The sequence below is a fragment of the Astatotilapia calliptera genome, chromosome 15 (assembly GCF_900246225.1).
Source record: "Astatotilapia calliptera chromosome 15, fAstCal1.2, whole genome shotgun sequence".
Classification (NCBI taxonomy): domain Eukaryota; kingdom Metazoa; phylum Chordata; class Actinopteri; order Cichliformes; family Cichlidae; genus Astatotilapia; species Astatotilapia calliptera.
In genome coordinates, this window is record NC_039316.1 from 32,396,161 (window position 1) to 32,420,286 (window position 24,126).

The 24,126-nt window shown below is 42.5% G+C and overlaps 1 protein-coding gene across 4 annotated transcripts in view; it reads right to left on the bottom strand.

Annotated features, from left to right (window-relative positions):
* large1 (LARGE xylosyl- and glucuronyltransferase 1) overlaps positions 1-14,263 on the bottom strand; it is a 63,915-nt gene extending 49,652 nt beyond the window's left edge. For 2 of the 4 annotated variants that reach the window (XM_026194307.1, XM_026194304.1), the window contains exon 1: positions 13,645-14,263. Coding sequence is in view for 1 of the 4 variants with exons in the window: in XM_026194303.1 (XP_026050088.1) it covers positions 12,577-12,627 (51 nt within the window). In the remaining 3 variants the exon portion in view is untranslated. Of the gene's footprint in view, positions 1-12,263; positions 12,312-12,576; positions 13,622-13,644 lie in introns of those variants that run through there. The other 2 variants (XM_026194306.1, XM_026194303.1) reach the window with 2 other exon arrangements.
* Between the last annotated feature and the right edge of the window lie 9,863 nt (positions 14,264-24,126).

The window sequence follows — 24,126 nt, forward strand, 5'->3', positions numbered from 1 at the left end:
GAAAAAGCCTTTACACTATTATTGGAAAAAGTCATCCCGGGATCCAGCAAACAGCCCCAGACCATCACACTTCCTCCTCCATGTTTGACAGTTGATGTCACACACTGTAGAACCATCCTTTTACCTGCTCGAAGGCGTACAAAGATTATGCGTGATGAACCAGAAATTTCAAAACTTGATTCATCACTCCATAATACCTTCTTCCAGTCTTCAGTAGTCCATTGGTGTTGTTTCATGGTCCAGGCAAGCCACTTTGCCTTATTCTGACGTCTTAGCAACGGCTTTCTTGCTGCAACTCGTCCTGTCAAACCTGCAGCTCGAGGTCTTCTCTTCACAGTTGAAACTGAGATTTTCTTACTACGACCACTATTAAGTTGTGCTTAAAGCTGTTTTTTTTGTGAGCCACCTATCATACAAGCTGTTAACTCTCAGAAACTTGTCCTTTGATTTAGTTGTGGCTTTGGGTGCGCCAGACCTCTTCCTGTCAGAGCCCAAAAGGTTGAATCTATTCAACTGGACATAGCATTTTCAGTGGAAAAATGGTTCGCCACTTATCTAAGTGACTTCTTCAGTCTCAGCTGACTGTGGGTTTCCCCAACCTTATAAACAGTACCTTTGCACAGCGACTGAAACTAACCCAGTTAATGAACAATGGGCTGTGAGGTCAGTTTCTTGGTCATTAATATGTAAAATGTCATGACCATTGATCAACAACCACTGATCAAAGACCACTGATCATTGATCAATGGCCATGAGTATAATAAAATGAATAGAATTAACCTTTTGGGATTTACTTTCCTGGGTGATTGAGCATGCATCAAAATGTTTTTTCCAGATAGTGTTTTAGCTTGAAGTAACTGCGTCTGTTTCCTCTGTAAAAGCTGTGTGATTCTAAACTTTATTTCCATTAATGGGGGTAAATATTATTATTTTGATTACCAAAGGGGTGTAGTGATATGAAGTAGAAACCTAGCATATCGACATTAAGAGTCAGAACTGAAACTAACATTTGAAATCTGACTTTAAGAAGATGAACATGTCAAAATATAATATGCTGTAAACCCTCATATACTGTGTGAGCCTGGACATGGACCATAATGCATTGTCTCCAAAGTCCACTGTTAATATGAAAAGTATAAGCACATATCACGATGCAAGAAGAAAAGAATTTCTTGTTTATTCAGTGAATGTTTTTGTTTAGTGCTGGCAGCCCAGAATGAGAAAATCAATGAAGCAGTGACCAGAAGAGGCTCGTTTGCTGATCCAACATACTTCATTTAAGAGGCAGCTTCCATGTTTATTTATAAAGACAAACAGGCATAATCTTGAAACATTATGCATTCTGGGACAAAAGGCGATATCGATTGTTGCCTGATTAGCTTAAGGTTTTTGACTCATTTACTGTTAACATCTGAATACCCAATCCTCAAAGGTGAATTTACTGACAGGATTTTGTGCAGAAGCACTTAATGAAGCTGAAACATCCTCCTGATCTTATGCTCAGAAAATGATCCGAATCATAGCCAGTGGTTGTTCATGCATTTATACACACAGCTGTATGGTCATTCTAAAAATATTATATTTTTACCTTTGAATTAAGATATAAGAAAACAATAAATAATTTAAAAGTTTAGTTAATAACAGAGTTACAAAGTTAAAATATTGACCATTACAAAAATTATTTAATATGTGGTGACACGGCCTTCAAAATGATTATTTATACTGTATTTTTTTCTCATTTACTTACATTTTATATATTCCATTAATAATCAATTTATATGCCTACAGTCATGTCAAATATATGCTACCACAGTTGTGTTTGTTTGTGGAAGTATTTGCTTATGGAGAGATGCTTTGCACCTGTGCAGCCCTCCAAAATCTTCGCATTGCCCAGTGTAAATGACACTGTGCATTGGTGGAATGCCAATTAGTTGACAAGTGGCCTGGAACATGGAAGGGAGACCGAGGCCTTTCTCAAAGTGTGTATTTGTGTGTACTTGTGTTCTCATGCACTTGTTATATGTCATCAGTTGCAGACCAAGTACTGTCCCAATTTAAAGTACACATCAAGCCAAGTATGCTCAAAATTCCCGGATGTGTTCTTGCTCCTCCAATTCTATCGAGCATGCATCGGTGGTGACTTGTGGACCTGGTGCAGCCAAATATCCCAGAATGCATTTCATCCAAAACGCAAACGCGGCAATGGTGGAGGAGAGCGGCTAAGAAGTTTCAAATATTACTCTCTGTGTAACAAAATAAACTTTTAAGATATTTTACGGCAAGAATGTAGCTGTGTAAACTTCAAATATCTGCTATCAAGACATCACACATTTGCAGAAGTGCTCCAACAGTTTTGGAGATGTCTGTTACCCCACCAGCTTAGAGCCGGCGAGAACACTTGATTCCCGGCACATCGTTTTGAAACCCCCATGGTCTTTCGCTACTCAGGTTAAACATGACACAAGTCACTTAGGTAATTTAATTTAATAAAGTAAATCTTATTTATTTCAGTGTTTTATTTGTTCCTGAACAAATCAGTTTGGCAGTAAATAAAGTTAGAACAGTTCAGTTATGAAGCTTATTTAATTTTAAAGTCTTACTTTGAGAGCTGTCAGCATATTTTAAATAGAATATTTCACCCATCATATCCCTGATGTAAAAATATGCTGTTCTTATTTAAACAGCTGACTGAACTAAATCTAACTGTAGAACATCTGACTAGTGTTGTTGAGTAATGAGGGTTTCCCATACCTGTTTGAAGCGAATAGTGCACTGCGCATGCATGCAGTGAAAAAAAGAAAAAAGAAAAAAAGGCTAATACAGGACCAGGTTCCCCCCCAGAGTCAAGAAGCTTCTTGCATGTAATGTCTCCACAGTTATACACTGTAAAAGCTGATAAGGAATCATGAACCCAGCGTCTTTACTAAACATCAAACATGGTGTCAGAAGTTGTGGTGTGGTCATGTGCTAAAGAGCTGCCAACAAAATGCTAAAGTGAAAGTTTTCTCAGCACCTTGATGACATAAAATCCCTTGTGCCCAACTCTGTGCTGCCCTGGGTTCCTTTGCTAGCTCTTCCTGTGACTATGTCAGTAACTTGGGTGTACTGCTGCATAGCTCGCTCGAACTCAATAAGCAAGTGTCTGCTGTAGTGAGATCTAGCTTCCACCAACTGCACCTTATCTCTAAGGCTAGGCATTATGTTCCACATGAGGACCTGGAGAAGCTTATTCACGCTTTTGTGACCTCCAGGTTGGATTATTGTAACTCCTTGTACTACGGTTTTCCCTCTTCTCTTCTTCTTAGACTGCAAACAGTCCAAAATGCCGCAGCTGGCCTCTTGACTGGTACCAGGAAATTTTGCCCTATTACTCCTGTTCTAGCTAGCTTGCATTGGCTGTCCATAAAGTACCCTATTCAATTTAAAATATTACTCCTTACATTCAAAACTATTAATAAATTAGCGCCGAGTTATCTTAGTGAACTTCTCAAGCCACATACTCCTGCTAGAATACTTAGATCTGCCACTCAACTACTTCTGGTGCAACCTAGATCTCGGCTGAAGTCCCGGGTGACCGTGCGTTTGCTCTGGCTGCCCCGGTACTGTGGAATACCCTTCCACTCGATATCCGCGTATCTGATTCCATTGCACTGTTTAAATCACGACTAAAAACCCACTTATTCAATCTTGCCTTTCCCTCTAAGTTAATATTTCTTTTATGATTTTATATTATGCACATTTATGCTCATTTAATTTCTTGTTTGTTCTGTACCTGTTGCTTTCCTATGTATCAGTGACAGCTACCTGCTTGCATACCTAGTACTTGCTTTGGTCCTATTTCTATTATCTTCCTTCTATTCTCTATGTTACTTGTTAAGCACCTTGGCATACCCTTGGTTTTTAAGTGTGCTTTATAAATAAAGTTTATTATTATTATTATTATTGTAGCGAGCAAGCAGCCAGCTAGCGTTGTTCAGCTATCGTATCAAAGACTAGTAAATGACCATTAATGACCATGTTGGAAGGATTCCGTACACCAGAAACATTGATGTTCAAAGGAAACACTGCAAAGAAGCGGCATGTGTTCAAGCAAAAATCCGATTCATTCATTGCAGCTGCTCATTCAGATAAGGATGCCCGAACTACAGCGTTTATCCTTCTAAACTTGGCCAGCTATGAAGCCATCGAGAGGGAGCGTGCCTTCCTTTACACGTGGAGAACACAGACCAGTGACCAGAGCAGAATCAAGAAAAAACGTGCAATGTCTCAAATGCAAATTCCACAAACTGTGTATTCCTCAAATATAACTATAGAAAGTAGGGCTGCTCAATTAATCGAATTTTAATCACGATTACGATCTGGGCTTTCAACGATCATTAAAAATGACTGAGCCGATTATTAGCCCCTCCCTCATTTATCCGCGACACCTTAAAGGCCGGTCCGTGAAAATATCCGGTTGTTCAGTGATGACGCGACAAATCCTACTTCCGGGTCTAAAGTAGTCTGCGTTTAATATGGCTTTTGTGTTGTTAACATGTTTAATGTTATGTATTTTCTTCTATTTGATCTCAAAAAGCTCCTAAAACAGTCAGCGACCACTGTTGACCTCCCTCGCTTTTATTACCGCTAATCATTTATTTAAGCTCAGTTTTTAAAACCTTACGATGTAACTACAGCCCAGCCCATGCAGCAGTATATGAATGACTAACCTCGTATTGTGGATGGATTATCTCAGTTGTTCTCCTGGCTGAAGTTTGGTCCTTTTACAGCATCCTGCCATGCGATTACATTTGTTCCTGACCACCGAGAACACTCACATTAACTTTTATCGAGTGGAAAAAAAGTTAGCTTGTTTATATTATGCCAACATAGCTGTGTCGCTAGCAGTCACGTAGCACATCATTATATACCAGCTAGCCCAACTTCAGTAACCCTACAAACGTCACTGCTGTTTAGTTTTCTGTCTTCATTTATGCTGGAAGTGATAACAGAGCTGTACGTTTTAATTTGTTTCCAAAACCCCGCAGTCAGGACATGCTATATTGTATTTAGATAGAAGCTAGCGAGCTAACTCCCTGCTAACTTCTAACTCCGTTAAATGTCATAAATTCCGTTTTCATGGATGCCTGGATGTTAAACTCAATTGTTACACCTGGTAGAGGAGAAGGCTGATCATTTTATTAAAGATGAAATACTTTAGACAGTTTTTCAACTCTCAGTAATGCCATAGTGATCGTTTGATATATGGACCTGCAGCGGAGTTTAGACCCAGACACGGCTAGTGACGTCAGACTGAACAACCGGATTGTCAGGCATAAACCGGTCCGTGGCGCAAAAAAGGTTGGAGACCGCTGATTAAGAGGACCCGAGGGAAGCTCGGAAAGCTAAGCAGAAGTTATTTGGAGAGTGACTGCCGTTGGTTGAAAAGAGAGTTTAAAAAAAAAAAAAAAAAAAACTTCAGTGGTGTTGCACACTATTTTATATTATTTTTTTAAAGTCATTGTTAACCCTTTAAAGCCGGTCAGAGCAGCACGCTCCGTTTTGCGTAACTATTTTTAAATCCCTGTAGAACCTGAACCGTGTAAGCTAGCGCAATAATTTGTTTTGCATATGAAACCGGAGGAGTTGTACTTACATCTTATGCCATCAGCTTGTCCTCGGTCACGGTTTCCTTCCACATATAGCTTTGCAAAAATTGCATAAAAAGCGCTTGCAGGAACAAAAACATAATATTCCAGAAACACGCTTTGCCGATCCTATCAGCTGTTCGTAACACTTCCCACAGTGAAATGAGGCACATGCTGTTTTCTTTGCAAATTTGCATCATAGGATTGTTTTTTGTTTTTCCTGCAGTATATAAAAATTGGTGTATCTCCAAAATAAAACTATGAAGACACTCAAAATAAATTTCCTGTGGTGGGAAACTATTTTTTGCAACTTTATTGTATTTAAAGTTTTGAGGGATAAACCTCTTAAATTTCTCCAAGTAGAAATATATGTAAACAAAACAAAAGCGATTTTCAATTTTTTTTGTAGTTTATTGCACTTTTTTGCAATTTATGTAATTACTATGGACTTAATGCATACATATTATTAAAATATGGGCTATAACAGTTGTATTGATGTGTAGCAACTTGAAATGCTCCCACAAATGGCACTACAGCATGTAAAAAAAAAAAAAAAAAAAAAAAACCTCTGGTGGACTTGGTTCCATAGTAGGTCTTAAAGGGTTAAATAAATATCGTCAAATAATCGTGATCTCAATTTCAGTGAAAATAATCGTGATTATCATTTTTGCCATAATCGAGCAGCCCTAATAGAAAGGCATAAGTTTAACACCAGAAACCAATGACCGTGATGAAACAAGTCTTATGTGGACTTGAAAAATAAGGCAGGCAGTTGCAGGTTTTGCCAACAACCTCATCAGAGACATACTCATTTGTGTAGTACATTAATGTACAACTTCCAGATATTGTACAAAAAAGGCTTACATTGCACGATCTGGCAGAGTTTGCAAGCCAAACCCCAACACTAAGGCGTAGGAGATGGACTGTTTAAAATTGTTTTTAAAAGTGTACATTATTTCTTTAAATATTTATTTCTACTATTGATATTCATAGAAATTACATGTAAATTGATGTTGACAAAGTGAAATGTTGACCATGTTCTTACCAGTGAAACAGTTCCAGGTTTCAAGTGAATGGCTAATTTTCAAGCTATAATGTTATGGATTACAATCTATTGTTAATGCATTATGCTGAAGATGTTGTTGCTAGGGTTAGGGCCCACCACCCGCAGGAGGCGCCATAGGGGTCGGGTGCATTGTGTGCCGGGTGGCGGCCAGGAGCGGAGGCCCTGGCGGACTGACCCCTGGCTGCAAAGACTGGCAATAGGGACATGAAATGTCACCTCTCTGGTGGGGAAGGAGCCTGAGTTAGTGCGTGAGGTTGAGAGGTACCGGCTAAATATAGTCGGGCTCACCTCTACGCATGGCTTGGGCTCTGGAACCAGTCTCCTGGAGAGGGGCTGGACTCTGTCTCAGTCTGGAGTTGCCCCTGGTGAGAGGCGGCGGGCTGAGGTGGGTATTCTAATATCCCCTCGGCTTGCTGCCGGTACGTTGGGGTTTTTCCCGGTGGACGAGAGGGTTTGTTCCCTGCGCCTTAGGGTCGGGGAACGGGTCCTGACTGTCATTTGCGCTTATGCGCCGAGTGGCAGTTCGGAGTACCCAGCCTTCTTAGAGTCCGGGGGGGGGGGGGGGGGGGGGGGGGGCTGGAAGATGCTCCACCCGGAGACTCTGTTGTCCTGCTGGGAGACTTCAATGCTCACGTGGGTAACGACAGCGAGACCTGGAGGGGAGTGATTGGGAGGAACGGCCTCCCTGATCTGAACCCGAGCGGTGTTTTGTTATTGGACTTCTGTGCTAATCACAGTTTGGCCATAACGAACACCCTGTTCGAACATAAGAGTGTCCATAAGTGCACGTGTCACCAGGACGCTCTAGGCCGTAGGTCGATGATCGATTTTGTAATCGTATCACCAGACCTGCGACCATATGTTCTGGACACTCGGGTAAAGAGAGGGGCTGAGCTGTCAACTGATCACCACCTGGTGGTGAGTTGGATCAGGTGGCGGGGGAGGACGCTGGACAGACCTGGTGCACCTAAACGCGTAGTGAGGGTGTGCTGGGAATGTCTAGCAGAGGCCCCAGTCTGCAAGATCTTCAACGCACACCTCCGGCAGAGCTTCAACAGCATTCCGAGGGAGACTGGAGACATTGAGTCCGAATGGACCATGTTCAGCGTCTCCTATGCCGAAGCTGCTTCATTGAGCTGCGGCCGCAAGGTGGTTGGTGCCTGCCGTGGTGGTAATCCCCGAACCAAATGGTGGATACCAGAGATGAAGGGAGCCACCAGGCTGAAGAAGGAGTCCTATCGGGCTTGGTTAGCCTGTGGGACTCTGGAGGCAGCCGACAGGTATCGACAGGCCAAGCGGAATGCGGCTCGGGCAGTGGCTGAAGCAAAAACTCGGGTGTGGGAGGAGTTCGGAGAGGCCATGGAAAAAGACTTTCGGACTGCCTCGAAGAGATTCTGGCAAACCGTCAGGCGTCTCAGGAGGGGAAAGCGGTGCTCTACCTGCACTGTGTATAGTGCTGGCGGAGCGCTGCTGACGTCGACTGAGAAAATTGTCAGGCGGTGGAAGGAATACTTCGAGGACCTCCTTAATCCCACTGACACGTCTTCCGAGGAGGAAGCAGAGTCTGGGGATGAGGGGAATGACCCGCCAATTTCCGGGGGTGAGGTCACTGAGGCAGTTAAACAACTCCTTGGTGGCAGAGCCCCTGGTGTTGATGAGGTCCGCCCCGAGTTCCTGAAGGCTCTGGACGTTGTAGGGCTGTCCTGGTTGACATGCCTCTGCAATGTTGCGTGGAGATCAGGGGCAGTACCTGTGGACTGGCAGACCGGGGTGGTGGTCCCCATCTTTAAGAAGGGGGACCGGAGGGTGTGTTCCAACTGCAGGGGGATCACACTCCTCAGCCTCCCTGGGAAAGTCTATGCCAGGGTGCTGGAAAGGAGAGTTCGTCCGCTAGTCGAACCTCGGATACAGGAGGTGTTGGAAAGGCTGTCAGCTGTGTGGGGGGGCCCCCCTTGTGGCGAGAGAGCACAGTTGCACTATTGAGCACATGTTCCAGTGATCAGAGTTGGAGCTAACACATAGCAAGAGCCGCCTGGCAGACTGACTCTGCAGGGGATGTCTACACACGGTGTGAGTTGTGTGCGTCGCTAAAGAACTGTGAGTAGACGTGGAGCCATGCCTGAAAAGGACAGTTTTAGTCTTTTATGCCAATTAGACATTTAGTGGATGTAGAAGTGTAATGTGTATCGACCTGTTCGCTATGTGGCTAGTTCATGCTACTAATGCTACCTGTTATGCTACATACCTGCTAGCTGTAAGCTAAACGATTTGGTGTTTGTGATATATTGTTGTTGGGTGTATTGGCAATCAATGTCATGTACTGTAAGGGTTTGGGAGTAGTGTATGAAACTCGTGCATGTAGATGTTCATATAGGAATTCCCATTTGTAGTTCTGGTTAGATTCGAAGAACGCTAATGCATCATAATTCATGACTTAGATGTTTATTACATTCAGTATTCTGTATATGTTCTGTTCACAGACCACACACACACACCCACACCCCTCACCACTCTGTAAGCCTGCGGTTGCATTACTGTGTTGCTGTACTGTGCTGTTAAGCTGAGGAATCACAGTAAAGACGGTATAACCTTTATCTGTGCGTCCTGTGTGTTCTGACCGACACCCCAAGGTGAACACCACTGCTATTCAGCCAACGCCTATACAGTCCTGGGTTCAACCCAAATTAACAGGAGGAACAATGCGGTTTTCGTCCTGGTCGCGGAACACTGGACCAGCTCTTTATCCTCTCGAGGATACTTGAGGGTGCATGGGAGTTTGCCCAACCAGTCTACATGTGTTTTGTGGACTTGGAGAAGGCATTCGACCGTGTCCCTCGGGGTGTCCTGTGGGAGGTGTTGCGGGAGTATGGGGTGTCTGGCCCATTGCTACGGGCCATTCGATCCCTATACAACCGTTGCAAGAGCTTGGTTCGCATTGCCGGCAATAAGTCGGACTCATTCCCGGTGGGTGATGGGCTCCGCCAGGGCTGCCCTTTGTCTCCGGTTCTGTTCATAATTTTTATGGACAGGATTTCTAGGCGCAGCCAAGTGGCGGAGGTCTTTTGCTTTGGTGGCCTCAGAATCTCATCTCGGATTTTTGCGGATGATGTGGTTCTGTTGGCTTCATCGGGTGAGGGCCTCCAGCTTGCACTGGAACGGTTCGCAGCCGAGTGTGAAGCAGCGGAATGAGGATCAGCACCTCCAAATCTGAGGCCATGGTTCTCAGCCGGAAAAGGGTGGAGTGCCCACTCCGGGTCGGGGATGAGTTCCTGCCCCAAGTGGAGGAGTTCAAGTATCTCGGGGTCTTGTTCGCGAGTGATGGGAGAAGGGAGCCGGAGATCGACAGACGGATTGGGGCTGCAGCTGCAGTAATGCAGACGCTGCACCGGTCCGCCGTGGTGAAGAGGGAGCTGAGTGTAAAAGCGAAGCTCTCAATTTACCGGTCGATCTACGTCCCTACCCTCACCTATGGCCACGAGCTGTGGGTAGTGACCAAAAGAACGAGATCGCGGATACAAGCGGCAGAAATGAGCTTCCTCCGAAGGGTGGCTGGCCTCTCCCTTAGAGATAGGGTGAGAAGTTCGGCCATCTGGGAGGGGCTCAGAGTAGAGCAGCTGCTGCTCCACATCGAAAGGAGCCAGCTGAGGTGGTTCGGGCATATGACAAGGATGCCCCCTGGGCGCCTCCTGGGTGAGGTGTTCCAGGCATGTCCCAACCGGGAGGAGGCCCCGGGGCAGACCCAGGACACGCAGGAGAGATTATATCTCTCGGCTGGCCTGGGAACGCCTTGGTATTCCCCCGGATAAGCTGGAGGAGGTGGCTGGGGAGAGGGAGGTCTGGGCCTCTTTGCTTAGGCTGCTGCCCCCGCGACCCGGCCTCGGATAAAGCGGATGAAGATGGATGGATGGATGGATGGATGTTGTTGTTAGTCAGACATAAGCTAAAGAAAGAGATTGTAGAACATCTGACTAGTGTTGCTGAATAGTGGGGGTTTCCCATACATATTTGAAGTCCATGCACGCAATTAAAAATGGCTAACACAGGACCAGGTTCCCACCCCTGGAGTCGAGCTGCTTGCATGTAAGGTCTCCACAGTTACACACAGTAAAAGTTTATAGGGAATCATGAACCCAGAGTCTTTACTAAACATCAAACGCTAACATTAAAAATATTTTAATTCAGAAGGAAACAGGAAACAGAAACAGGATGTTAATATATGGAGATCCTGAAGACTGCTCCAGAAATGATCAAATTATGTTTTAAATATTTGTTCAATTCTCTTCCGAACCCCAGCAGACTATTGTAGGTCTTGAGTGTCTACTAAAATAAAAGCATTCTAATATCTCATCTGTTTGTTTTTATTCAATAAGCAGCATAGCTTATGTTGCTGAATAGTGAGTTTTTGTCATGAAGTGATTGTGCTCAACTGTATTAAGCTTAGACATTATGAAACAGATAAAAGTAAAAGCAAATTTGGCCAAAATGCTTAAAATACTTATTTAAATTATTTGTTTTTTCATAAAGAAATCTACTACATCATGCGTCTTTTCAATTGCAAATATTAATCACAGTTAAATTAAGAGGGGATGGCAGTTAAAACCCTGGAGCTGAGATGTCATCAAGTATACTACCATTCCAATTGTGGAATGACGATGAACTTACAAAGTACGGACTAGCGAGAACGTGAGTACAGACTTGCATAGTATTGAGAAACAGCCAGAGTTTAGCAGGAGTGGGAGAAACAACAGGGGGGAAAAACAACAACCAAAAAAAAAAAAAAACAACATGAAAGATTAAACAAAAATTAAAAATGTAATGTATAAAGTAGAGGCAGTGGCTGCCATGGACAGCTGTCATGGTTTTTAAAACAGCAGCTCTCTACATGTTGCACAATCATGTTGCTATAATTAAAAAGAGGGAGGACTCATAATCTTCACCAGCATCACACTCAGAGGAAAACTTTTCTTTCTCCACTGTAGGCCCGCCCCAGAAGATGGACAAACCCAGCATTTCATGAACAGTGGGACAGCGAACTTTGCATTATGTGATATTAGACGTACTCACATCCTCAGCCAAGCTTAGAGGCTCTGGACTTTTACATAACAATGATATATTCACTCCTGTAGAAAGTTATACATTAGAAATATACATTATCCCCTCTGGGTACTCTGGTATGAATTATAATGATTTGCTATTGGCAAAACACAGTTGGGTAGAATTCCAGGTTAAAGGTTTTAGTTCAACATACAAGTGACAACTTATGACCTTTCACCAGGTTTTATTTAATGTCCTCTTCATGTAGCTGAAGACATTCATTGTTAAAAGCAAAAGCTGTGCAGATCTGAGATCAGCAGCGTTCTTAAACACCAAACTTACTGTTTATGCTCATTGTATATTGATGACCTGATGTTTTGTCTTTAATTTTCTCAGTAAAACAGCTGCAGCATTCACTAACAGTACATAACATGGTACTTTAGACTTTGTACTTTATTCCATTAGTTACTTCTGGAGTTATTGCTAATTTACTCCAATATTAAATTAAGTGTATTCTGCATTAAGAGTGAACATACAGGATGATGTTACTGGGTAGTGCTGAGGTCTGAATTTGAGGGCAGCTCCTGTAATCACAATGAGAAAAGACTCATAACAAACTGTCAAATGTGCAGTTTATCTCTGAAATCTGAAATAAAACTGATCCTTCCATGTCCTCACACACCCGTATGTACGGGTAGCATACGGTAACAGTGATTTCTTTAGTCAAGGTAAATTCATTCATGTGCACGGATTAGCTAATGAGCACAGCTTTACCCAAAAGCCAACTGTAAGCTTAGCTAGCTAGCTAAGGACTTTACTGATTAGCTTACAAACACACATTTAACTTACCAAAAAAGTGCAGCAGGACCTCAGATCCTTCTGTTGATTACTGTAGATCATCTCATGCTGTTACTATGACACAGTCAGTCATGGTTTTGTAAAGTAAACGCTTGCCCTCCTCTCAGCATCCACGGATTCATCTACCATTCTCGAACAGAGATAGGCAAGTTTCTCCGTGATTGCAGCTGTTTTTCAGAGCTGTTACGATGACCAAATTGAACAGTATTATAGTTGTAATTAGAATCAGAGTTATGAGAAGGGAAACCCCTTGAACACGAATCAGCATGACTCGAACTACTAATAATGGCCGAAAGCACATCCTTGGAAAAAATTATCTGAGGAGAATTTTTGTTTTTGGTTTACCCCAGTCCCACCTTCTAAAATGGAGGAGGCGGGGTTTGTGACCTATACTGTAGCCAGACACCAGGGGGCGATAGAGACTTTTTGGCTTCATTTGGGGGAGCTGTTAGGTCATTGGTTAGAACTTGGATCTTCTTCACGGTAACTGGTTGCGCTGCACATTTCTGACACTGCCCACATCTGACAAAACGTGCAGGTAGACTGTCAGTCAGCACCTGCCCACGGACTACCAAGCCCATGCTACCATTCAACGAGCTTTTCCCCACCATGACCGTATTCCTGCGTGCAACTGTTGCCGCTGAGCTAGGCAGCTGACGTACGGCTGTCTGTGTGCTCAGTGCCATCACCCGAGGACTGGGAAGCAAGAATTAGCATATCTGAAAACATGGCAAAGTAAAGGTTGTTGGCGTTGTTTTCGCAGCTCTCAGTAAGATTAAAAACACTTTTTAGGAGAGGGGACTGAACTTGAACCGTTTACCATCTCCTTCCAATATTTAAGACTGACTTAGAGGAAAATGCCCCAGTTTTTGTATGGGAGGACGGCACACAGTAAATCCGCTGCGCTGTACACATGCTTAATGACCGTATGAAAAAGGGCCTTATAGAAATGTAAGCACAAGGACTTTAAAGGTTATAACAAGCGAAACAGATCGTGGCATAAATACCAGGGTTGTTAGCGTGACCGTGATAGTCATTGGTGAATAATGTCACACTCACCTGATGCAGAGAACCTCCAAATACTGCTTTTATGAGCCCTCGATCAAATCAATACCCAGCACTGAACCCCGTGGCGCTTTTCAAAAAGAGAACTGAGCCTGCAGCTCAGTCATAACGGTCCTTCTGGCGCAAAATAAGCCCGTGCTCCGTCGCTCACTCGCTCCATCAGGTTGGGATTTTCTCGGGATATTTATGTGGCCCAGCAGCCTCGGCTATTAGCCCCGGCTACCAGCGACGACATCTGAGCCTTTCCGTTTGCTTCGGGCTAAATAAAGACTTAATCTCACACCGGTCTGTGCTGCGTCGAAAACACGGCAGTTCCAGTCTCATTAAAACAGCGCCGGCTTCGCGTTTGTGAGAGCAGCAGGCAAGAGGCGAACAGCCGCGACGGTCCGCAGCGGGAACACGGAGACCCGGTGTCGCTGCTCCGCTCAAGCTCAGCAACTTTCAAATCGCTCCGAGTTCCCAACACACTTTAAAATCCCCCAGTTAAGATATTCCAACATCGTCCGTGTCCTGGTTCTGTCTGAGTTTTCGGCCTCAGCATAGCATCTCTTTCTTCCTGACAGGCAGCCAACATCCAATCCCAACGCTGGATTCTGGAAGTGTGGGAGGATACAAAGGAGTCGATCAAACGGATTGGAAGTCTTGGAATTGACTAACCTACTGATGGGCTGAAGACCTCAGCAGCCCGATTAACACAATCAAAACACAATTGAACTGAAGTAACAAAACAAAAGCTGAGAGTCAGTTTTGAGATTTTTGGGTTCATCGCGGTTAGCATTGCTTGACCTACAGGGTCTCTGTCAGGTCAAGCAAGGCAAACAACATTTGCCTTGTCATGGCTTCAAATACACCAAAGTCTCTCTCTGTCCTTCCATCTCCTTCCATCTCACAAAGCCTTCTGCCATTGGGATATTTCACCTATATTCATCTATCCTTTACATCAGTGCCATTTTGTGGCTGCAGCCAGTGATTGTAACAGGGGATTAGCATCTAAGACAAACTGCCACTAGTTCTGCTCTGAGATCAGTTATGAGCCACACTTTGTGTGGAAACAGAGTTAGCATTAGCATTTGCATGATAAGTTTAACTAGCTGCTTTCCCAACACCCTGCCTTCTTTTTTTCAATAATATTTTTACGCCCTCTGGTAGATATTAAAAGTTAACCATGTCACAAGCTGCTTAAGCCTTATTTTTTTAAAACATTGATTTTAATATACTTTTATTAAAAAAAATAAGATGTATGCCTGTTTTTCTGAGCTCATTAACAGCAGCACCCATATAGCACTGATGGGGACCTTTTTGTACAGAATAATCATTTTCAGTTTTAATAATTTCTAATAATAAGAAGAAGAATTTAAACCGACTGTCAGCATAAGAACTACATAAACCTGTCCCGCAGGTGTTTTTTGGATCACATATGTACTTTAATTAATTTTGTTGTGTTATTAGTAAAAACATTTATAATCACATATTTAAAAAATATTAATTGTTCTTCTATAGACGCTACATATTCATTGTATAAGACAAAATCAGTTACAAGCACTATTAGCATCACTGTTTTATGAATTTATTTACAGATTTCAATGACAACACATATTAGTACCACTGCACTAAACACTGTTTAGCAAAATGTATTTACAATAAAACAGTGTACACATAATGTCAACATTTACATGTTACCATTTGTTTTGAGATAAGCTACTTTAAATATATAATTTGTAATGATTTGAGTGTTTTGAAAATAATTCAAAAAGAGCCCACAAAGACACAAAAAAAAACCTTACTGAAAGTAACATAGCAAATATCATTACACCCCCCCCCCCCCCTCCCCTCCACGATACAGTTGTGGTATGACCTAATTTGTTGGTCTTTATATAGATTCTTAGTTCATCAGCCAAGGAACTGGAGCAGCTGCCACTAAGGTAACTCAGAAAACAGAGGAAGATTACATTAAGTGTAACAGTGTAAATTAAAGTGTGCACACTTATTTATAGACTACAGCAGGGGTGTCAAACTCAAATACACAGTGGGCCAAAATTCAAAACTGGAACAAAGTCGCGGGCTAACGTTAATATTTATTGAAAAAAAAATCTTCCTCCAGATATAAGAATGAATCTTTTCTTATGGACTCAAACAAGTTTAGCTGAAAAACTGAATATGGAACAAGCAAAGCTTAATACTAAACAATATATATATTAGCTGTATAATACCAGTAGGCCAGCTCTAATAGTAATTTGGTATGGCTTCGCGGGCCAAATATAATTAGTCTGGGGCCAGAGTTTGACACCTATGGAATACAGTATTGTGTGATTGTATAAATCAATTCTAAACCAAAACCACCTTCATCACTCTGTAAAGTAAAGGCTATTTTTAAAGAAAGCAAAATATAAGTGTAGTGTTATGTATAAGTCTCTATTGTAGCACTGTGATGTTTGGTAGATATTACTATATGTGTGGCTATAACTGCAGCCATCAATTTGATATGGGCCCAATTTGATATGGTGGAACAGTTTGTATTAATGCAGCTCTCCTGAGCTCCACCTGAGTCTCAGTCCTCAGAACTATGGATTTTGCACTTTCACAGTGCTTGTCAATTTCTATCTGAAGAGTTATTTCTTATATCAGAAGCATATTAATTTTCCTTCAGCCTCCTCAGTGATCTGAACTGCCTCACGTTTTTCAGAGAGAAGCCTACATTTACACTGGAATATTTTGGTTAGCAGGCCTACAGTGCTCACGCTCCCTTCTCATGAGTTTTGAGTCCTTCTCTTGGGAGAATGCTGGTTATTACTGAACTGGCTGCGTCTTTGTAAATAAATCATTAGTGAATCACACTGTAATTGTGACATCACAAAATTTGCCTCACTAAATAAACCTGCCCCACATTTAAATGAAATGCATCTTATTTTCCCATATTTTACTGTTGTGATCCAGTGAAACTGCTTTCTTCCTCCCTGTTTAATATTTCTGTGACTGCAGAAAAATTCCTTCCATCCATCACTTATGACAACTGAACTGCAGTGTAGTAAAAATTAATCCTTAGGACTTTAATCCTTAAGACTGCAAAACAGCAAGGCACACTATACGAACACTGATTATACAGAATCTTAAGCTCACTTTTATCAGTTAATATCCTGTAGATCATAATCTTGAGCGTCACAGCATTTATAACACCTTTGCGCAACAGCTGTACATTTAACAAATTGTTCTTCAAATTCTCAGCAGGCCCTGGCAAGACATGGAAATTTGCAATCATAGTTAGCAATTACAGATGTTTGGAAATACTTTGTGTAACATGATGGAGTCTTATTTCTGCCCAGCCTGACACCCACAGTGTCTCAGTGCTTCCATACTTGGTTACAATTTAGTTTTTTTAGGCTCTTGTTGCTGGCTTCCTAGAGTATTTGAAAGTAGAATGGGAGGGAGAGGGTTCAGTTTTCAGCCCCCTCTTTTATAGAACCAGCTTCCAGTTTGGATTCAGGAGACAGACACTATCTCTACTTTTAAGATTTGGCTTCAAACCTTCTAAAGCTAAAGCATATAGTTAGGGCTGGATCAGGTGACCCTGAATCCTCCCTTAGTTATGCTAAGTAGGCAGGGTTCTAGACTAACTTTTTGCCACGGTTGAACTGGTGCGCCTAACTTCTTTTCTTAGGCGCACTCAAATTTTTCAACTGCATCGCATAAAACCGCAGTTTTACATGTGCACTTTTTTGGGGGGGAAATTGTGTCTATACAGACACTATTAATTTGTAAATGATTAACTAACAATCTTGTCAACACAAGGTTCTTTGTTTGGAGCACATTTCTACAAGAAAGATAAGTTACTGAAAAAGTGCTTGTGCTTAAAGTCCTTTGGCACTCTTTGGCAATATTGTAGACAATGTTAAACTTAATCATCATCTCAGCCTCCTCTGACAACCTGTTTGCTGCTGCCTGCTGCAGCAAACAGGTTGATGGCTCCGTGTCAGAGCACTGGCTATGAATTTCAGATGGATCAGGCCTTAACTTAACAAGAAAATTATCAATAGTTCTTTTCATCTTTTCTTATTACCCACAGCTACATCCACTTCTGTCAGGCCTAGGCTATTCACTAGGACTGGGTGTCATCACTCATTTCTAAAATCCATTTGATTCCGATTCACAAGGTCCCAATTCGATTCAATTTTGCCTCAGATAGTCAGAAATATTATAATTCTGATCATTTTTAAGTACTGATATATGTGAAACTTCATCAGAGGTGTGAGCATCAAAGCAGATGTGTCATGAACCGTAGTTCAGCACACAAGCTGGACCCAGAAGCAGAGACAACACGCCAAGGTGCACGCAAAAGAACTTTATTTTAACTAAGGGCGTCCCGGAAGGGTCAAAGGAAAACACGACAGGTAACTAGAAAACCAAGGGACCGGGAAATAACTCAGGAACGCCGTAATCGGGACTGTGGGAGGCTGCAACAGAAAGAGGAAGAGGGTTACTGGGGAACGGAGAAATAACAGCATACGTGGGTAGAGAATGAATCTTACGGTCCAGATGGGGCTGTGGGAACTGGAGGGAGGGGTGAGGGTCCGCGGGGAAGTTCCAGGTGATTAGAGGAGACGAGTGCCGGTAGTGATCCAAAAACTCCAGGCAGGCAGGAAGACAGGCAGGAGAGGGCTCCAAACACGCCAAGCTGTTACCGCTGAGAGGTGACTAACGGACTGGCGTGGAGCAGCTGGCTGAGCTGGGTTAAATGGTCCACCTGATCGCCTGGGATGGGATGCAGGTGTGGAGTCGACGGCCACACCTGTGAGCGTGGGCATCCCATCAGCTCCCTGGACACCGGGCCACGGACCATGACAAGATGCCTTCGTGTCAGAGTAACTGAGGATAAAACACAGAAAAAGGAGATTTTCCTGGCCTGCATGCTTTTTATAGCAGATAACCTCAAACACATTGTGCAATTTTACATGATTTTAAAAAGTTTAAATTTCTTCAGTACTGAACAACAAAAATTAGACTCTCTTTTCCGAGGTCATTTAAGTAAAAAGAAAAAAAAAAGAGCGGCCAACAAGGCTGCAAACAACGGTAGACTGGTAGGTAATAAGTGAATGAATAATGCTGAAAACAGAGATTTGAGATTGGAAACTGTTCTTGAAGTACAGAGAGAGAGAGAGAGAGAGAGAGAGCTGTGCATGAAGTGGGATTTTATCGTGGTGGGAGCCAAACAGCAGAAGTCAGAGGGAATTCATGACGATGTTTATCAAATGTGGAGCGTAGTTTTGATCTTCTTTTGCTGCTGCTTCAGTGATGTTTGGTTGGTGAGGGCAGTAGCAGTTTTTGATACGGGTGACATAGATGGGTGGTTGCCCGGGGCGGCATCACGGGCATCGGCAAAAAAAAAAAAAGTTGCTGTTGCTGGAAAAGTCTCCTCCACAGAAAAACTTTATTGTCATCTCCGCCACATACAGTCCAGTATATAGAGAGACGAGATGACGAGGCTCCAGTTACAGCAGTGCAAGTAAACAAACAATAAATATAAGAAGAGTAAGAAAATAAATATACACTTTAGGACCAGGGGTAAAGGGATCAATAACAATTTAAAATTTATTATTTACAGTTTGATGATTTAAAGTCTCACACACAACCTGTTGACAGGGGAGGGGCCCCGGCTGGTTCCAAGTAGAGCACATTTCATTCATAATGATGTAAACCCAAGTCCATTATGTATTCATGATTTGAATCCTGGGTTGTGTGAAATCCCAGAAATACACCTGAGACAAAGTGAATCTGTGAACTAAGGTGTAGGTCTATTAGGTTATGTTGTGGTGATCCTCGAGTTGGGGGACTTGTGTTCATACTGGAGTGCAAAATAAAACCAATGGAAGATGGACAAGAAAAGTTCAAAGCCATCAGGTGCTCAGTTTAGAAAAAATAGAAAAGAAGAGGAGGAGAAACGAGCAAAAGATACAGGTAAGCAGATGTGTCATTGGATAATGGCAGGTCATCCTGAAACAATCAGAATCAGAATCAGAATACTTTATTAATCCCTAAGGAAATAATGTGGATTACAGTTTCTCCAAAAAGAAATGGTAAAAATAGTAACTGTAACAGACTAAACTCCAAACAATACATTATGTTACAGATTTTAATATTACAGTTTTTCTCGATTGCTAAAACACATTTCTTGAAACTACGCCTCATATCCTCACAACAGTAAACACAAATCCATAACATCTCACTCAAATTCCCAAACATCCTATTTCCAGGTCAAAATGAAGCTCTACACCCAAAACTATTCACTCCTGCTGAAAAACCAAACTTTGCCCTCAGACATCAAACACAAGCCCTCAAAAACACACACACTACAACAGAGTTTTGCACACTGGTACAATTAATTCAAAACAATAGTTCCAAAACAAATAGGTTGCTTATGATTCTCCCCTTCAAAACCCTTGTCACATGATAAACACAAAAGACGCAACCAATGTATGTACAGTGGCACATTGTCATTCATGTACTATACAGTACAACACACACCAGAAACATTATCCCACCTCAGCATCTTGTCTTTGGTCTGGGTCAGGCCAGAGAATCTCATCCACATCACAGGCTATATTGGCCCCAGCCAGGCAGCGGGGGTAAAATCCTCTTGCATGCCTGATCCACCCCTGGCATACATCTACTGATATGTCTAGGCAGGCCTCTTCCATGGCCTGAAGGAGGTGAACACGGACATAAGGTTCTCGGTCATACACTTTCCACCGCCATGCCGAAAATAACTCCTCTACCGGGTTTAGAAAGGGAGAGTATGCAGGCAGAAAGATATTAGAAAACCTTGGGTTATTGGTAAACCAGTCACGAACCAGAGCAGCGCGATGGAAGCTGACGTTATCCCACACAACAACGTAGTGAGGCTGCTCTGGCTGTGCTGGTTCCCTGTAGTCCAGCTGGAACATATGTTGTCTTAAACCATCAAGAAAAGCAAGGAGAAGCATAGTGTTATAGGGTCCTAGTACGGCATGGCGGTGGAGTACCCCTCGTTGGCTGATGGCTGCGCACATAGTGACATTCCCCCCATTGACCAGGGACATTTACAATAGCCCGATGGCCAATTATGTTCCTCCCCCTTTTCCTTCTTTTGGTCAGGTTAAAACCTGCCTCATCCACAAAGATTATTTCATGGGGAATAAATAAAATTGAAAATTGAATTAAATTAAACATCATGGAACTGAAGCAAGTTTTAGTATCGCACACTGCATTGATAAACATGGAAAGCTATTTACAGACTGAGAATTTATTAAGGAGGCTTTTCTCCCCAGCTCAGAGTTGTTATTTACAGTTTTTTCTGATTGCTTAAGCACATTTTTTGTAACTATTGGCTAATTTTGCAAAACTCTTCACACAAATAAGAAAACCTGTCACCCAATAATCAAAACATTGTAGTTCTCTTGCAAAAGCGAACACAGCTAGATTAACTCTTCACACCTTCGTAAAAATGGTGTTTCCGTATCAAACAGTACACACAAGCCATCATCTACTAAGCACACAATGCGCCAACTGCACACTGATGGTATGAATACAAAACACATCTGGCTTTTGCGTTCTCTGTGCACAAGGTAGGCTATGTCAGTTTGAGCTCATACTTCTGTCATAGATCCATAAGCATAGAGGTTTCCAAACTTCAAGTACTGGTGTTTATTCAAACACATCAAAACAAACACAAGTGTTTATTTCCAAGTATAGGATTATTTGCAATCTGGGTTACTTGGTCTGCAGTGAACATGCTTCCTCTGCCCCCAGCATCTGGTCATCTAGCAATTCTGTAAAGTAACAATTTCAGTATTTTTACATCAATGGTATTGGTGTGTTTCTCATTGGCATATGGCAGTGCTACAAATCTTTGTGCGAAGTGACTGTACTAACCGATTCTCATTTCAAGATGTCCTTATGGTGCTTGCTACAGTGTAGCGGCTCGAGTTAGGCTGGACCCGTTGGCCAGCTTCCCTCAGGGTCATTCCACGGTTGATTACATGGTCCACTATTGTAGCTCTGATGTCATCAGCAATTCTATTTCTTACTCTTCCTACCCTTCCTCTCCCCCCTCCTCATCTTCCTCTCCCCCCTCCTCGTCTTCCTCTTGCTCCTCCTTGTCCTTGTCGTCCTCTTCATCCTACTTCTTCACCTCCACGTCATCTTCCTCGGCCTCCTCTACTTCTCACTCTTTCTGCTCCCTCCATTGTACTCCGCACACACAGCTTACCTGTATTATAGTGCTTAGGCTGATTGCAAAGTGAACTAATTATCTAAAGAAGTTTTGACATGTGAAAGTGTGCCAGACAGTTGGCAAATTAGTGTTAATGATAGCCATACATGTGTATACTTTTGCTAGGAGTGTGTTGGAAATTTGGTAATTGAGTGTTCAACCATCAGCCAGAATTGTGGAATGACCCATCCAGGAAATGGGTGACAATGTCAGAGCCCAACAAACAGCTGGTCTGAAAGAAGACCAAGTGTTTAGTGTAGCGTAGTGTCTAGAGGCTGTACAGGAGGAACTGTTCTGCTTACAGTTTTTTCTGAATGCTTAAACCCTAACTGTGATTCCTGTAGCACAATCTCTAAAACTATTCAGACTTATAGCAAAACCACTCACTGAGTTTGCAAAACTAAAAGCACAAAAACTGCTTTGCACTCAGTTTGCAATTTTGTAACACACACTTTGCAAAACTGTAGGCACAATTCACTGCACAACACTCAATTACCAAATTTCCAACACACTCCTAGCAAAAGTATACACATGTATGGCTATCATTAACACTAATTTGCCAACTGTCTGGCACACTTTCACATGTCAAAACTTTCTTAGATAATTAGTTCACTTTGCAATCAGCCTAAGCACTATAATACAGGTAAGCTGTGTGCGGAGTACAATGGAGGGAGCAGAAAGAGTGAGAAGTAGAGGAGGCGTGGAGGTGAAGAAGTAGGATGAAGAGGACGACAAGGACAAGGAGGAGCAAGAGGAAGACAAGGAGGGGGGAGAGGAAGGGTAGGAAGAGTAAGAAATAGAATTGCTGATGACATCAGAGCTACAATAGTGGACCATGTAATCAACCGTGGAATGACCCTGAGGGTAGCTGGCCAACGGATCCAGCCTAACTCGAGCCGCTACACTGTAGCAAGTACCATAAGGACATCTTGAAATGAGAATCGGTGAGTACAGTCACTTCGCACAAAGATTTGTAGCACTGCCATATGCCAATGAGAAACACACCAATACCATTGATGTAAAAATACTGAAATTGTTACTTTACAGAATTGCTAGATGACCAGATGCTGGGGGCAGAGGAAGCATGTTCACTGCAGACCAAGTAACCCAGATTGCAAATAATCCTATACTTGGAAATAAACACTTGTGTTTGTTTTGATGTGTTTGAATAAACACCAGTACTTGAAGTTTGGATCCCTCTATGCTTATGGATCTATGACAGAAGTATGAGCTCAAACTGACATAGCCTACCTTGTGCACAGAGAAAGCAAAAGCCAGATGTGTTTTGTATTCATACCATCAGTGTGCAGTTGGCGCATTGTGTGCTTAGTAGATGATGGCTTGTGTGTACTGTTTGATACGGAAACACCATTTTTACGAAGGTGTGAAGAGTTAATCTAGCTGTGTTTGCTTTTGCAAGAGAACTACAATGTTTTGATTATTGGGTGACAGGTTTTCTTATTTGTGTGAAGAGTTTTGCAAAATTAGCCAATGGTTACAAAAAATGTGCTTAAGCAATCAGAAAAAACTGTAATCCGATGCCTGAAACAACTCAAGGTGAGGATCTCGCCAACGTTTTTAAGGAACATTTTAAGCAGCGAAAGACTGACATTACAAAGACTTTTGCTGTGACAACTGATGGTGCGCCAGCTATGGTTTGGAAACACGATAATACTTTGTGTATTATGAATGGCCATAAGGGAGGTTTTTATTAGTAACAAAAACTGTAAAATTTATGAAAATACATTAAAAAGTCCAACATTTCTGCTTATGTGTTTGTGGTAAGCAGCAGATCAAACAAGTTAAGAATTATAAATGGCTTCAAGTGCACATTCAGGCTTGTGAGTTCAATGTAAGCGTGGCACTGCTGATTTACCACAGTGTTGCTGGAAAAGTCTCCTCCACAGAGAAACTCATTTCCCCAAAATAAAGGAAATGGAGGAGGTGTGGGCACGCTTTGCACACCTTCCCATGAGGTATTCCATTGCATTGCTGGTGTAATTGCTGGACACCAGATTCTTCCATTTGGAGAACCACAGAAAAAAATCGCATATCAACACGAAATCTCTGTGATGCCAGAGTTTCGTTTCATCAATGTGTAATTTCAACCTCCTCATTCAAACAGTTTGAAAACCTGTTTGTACATGATGTTTCTACCACCTCCTATTGTTCACGAGTGGGAACTGTTTCTCAGCCACAGTGCATTCTGATGCCCACAGGGCTGCATTCTCAGC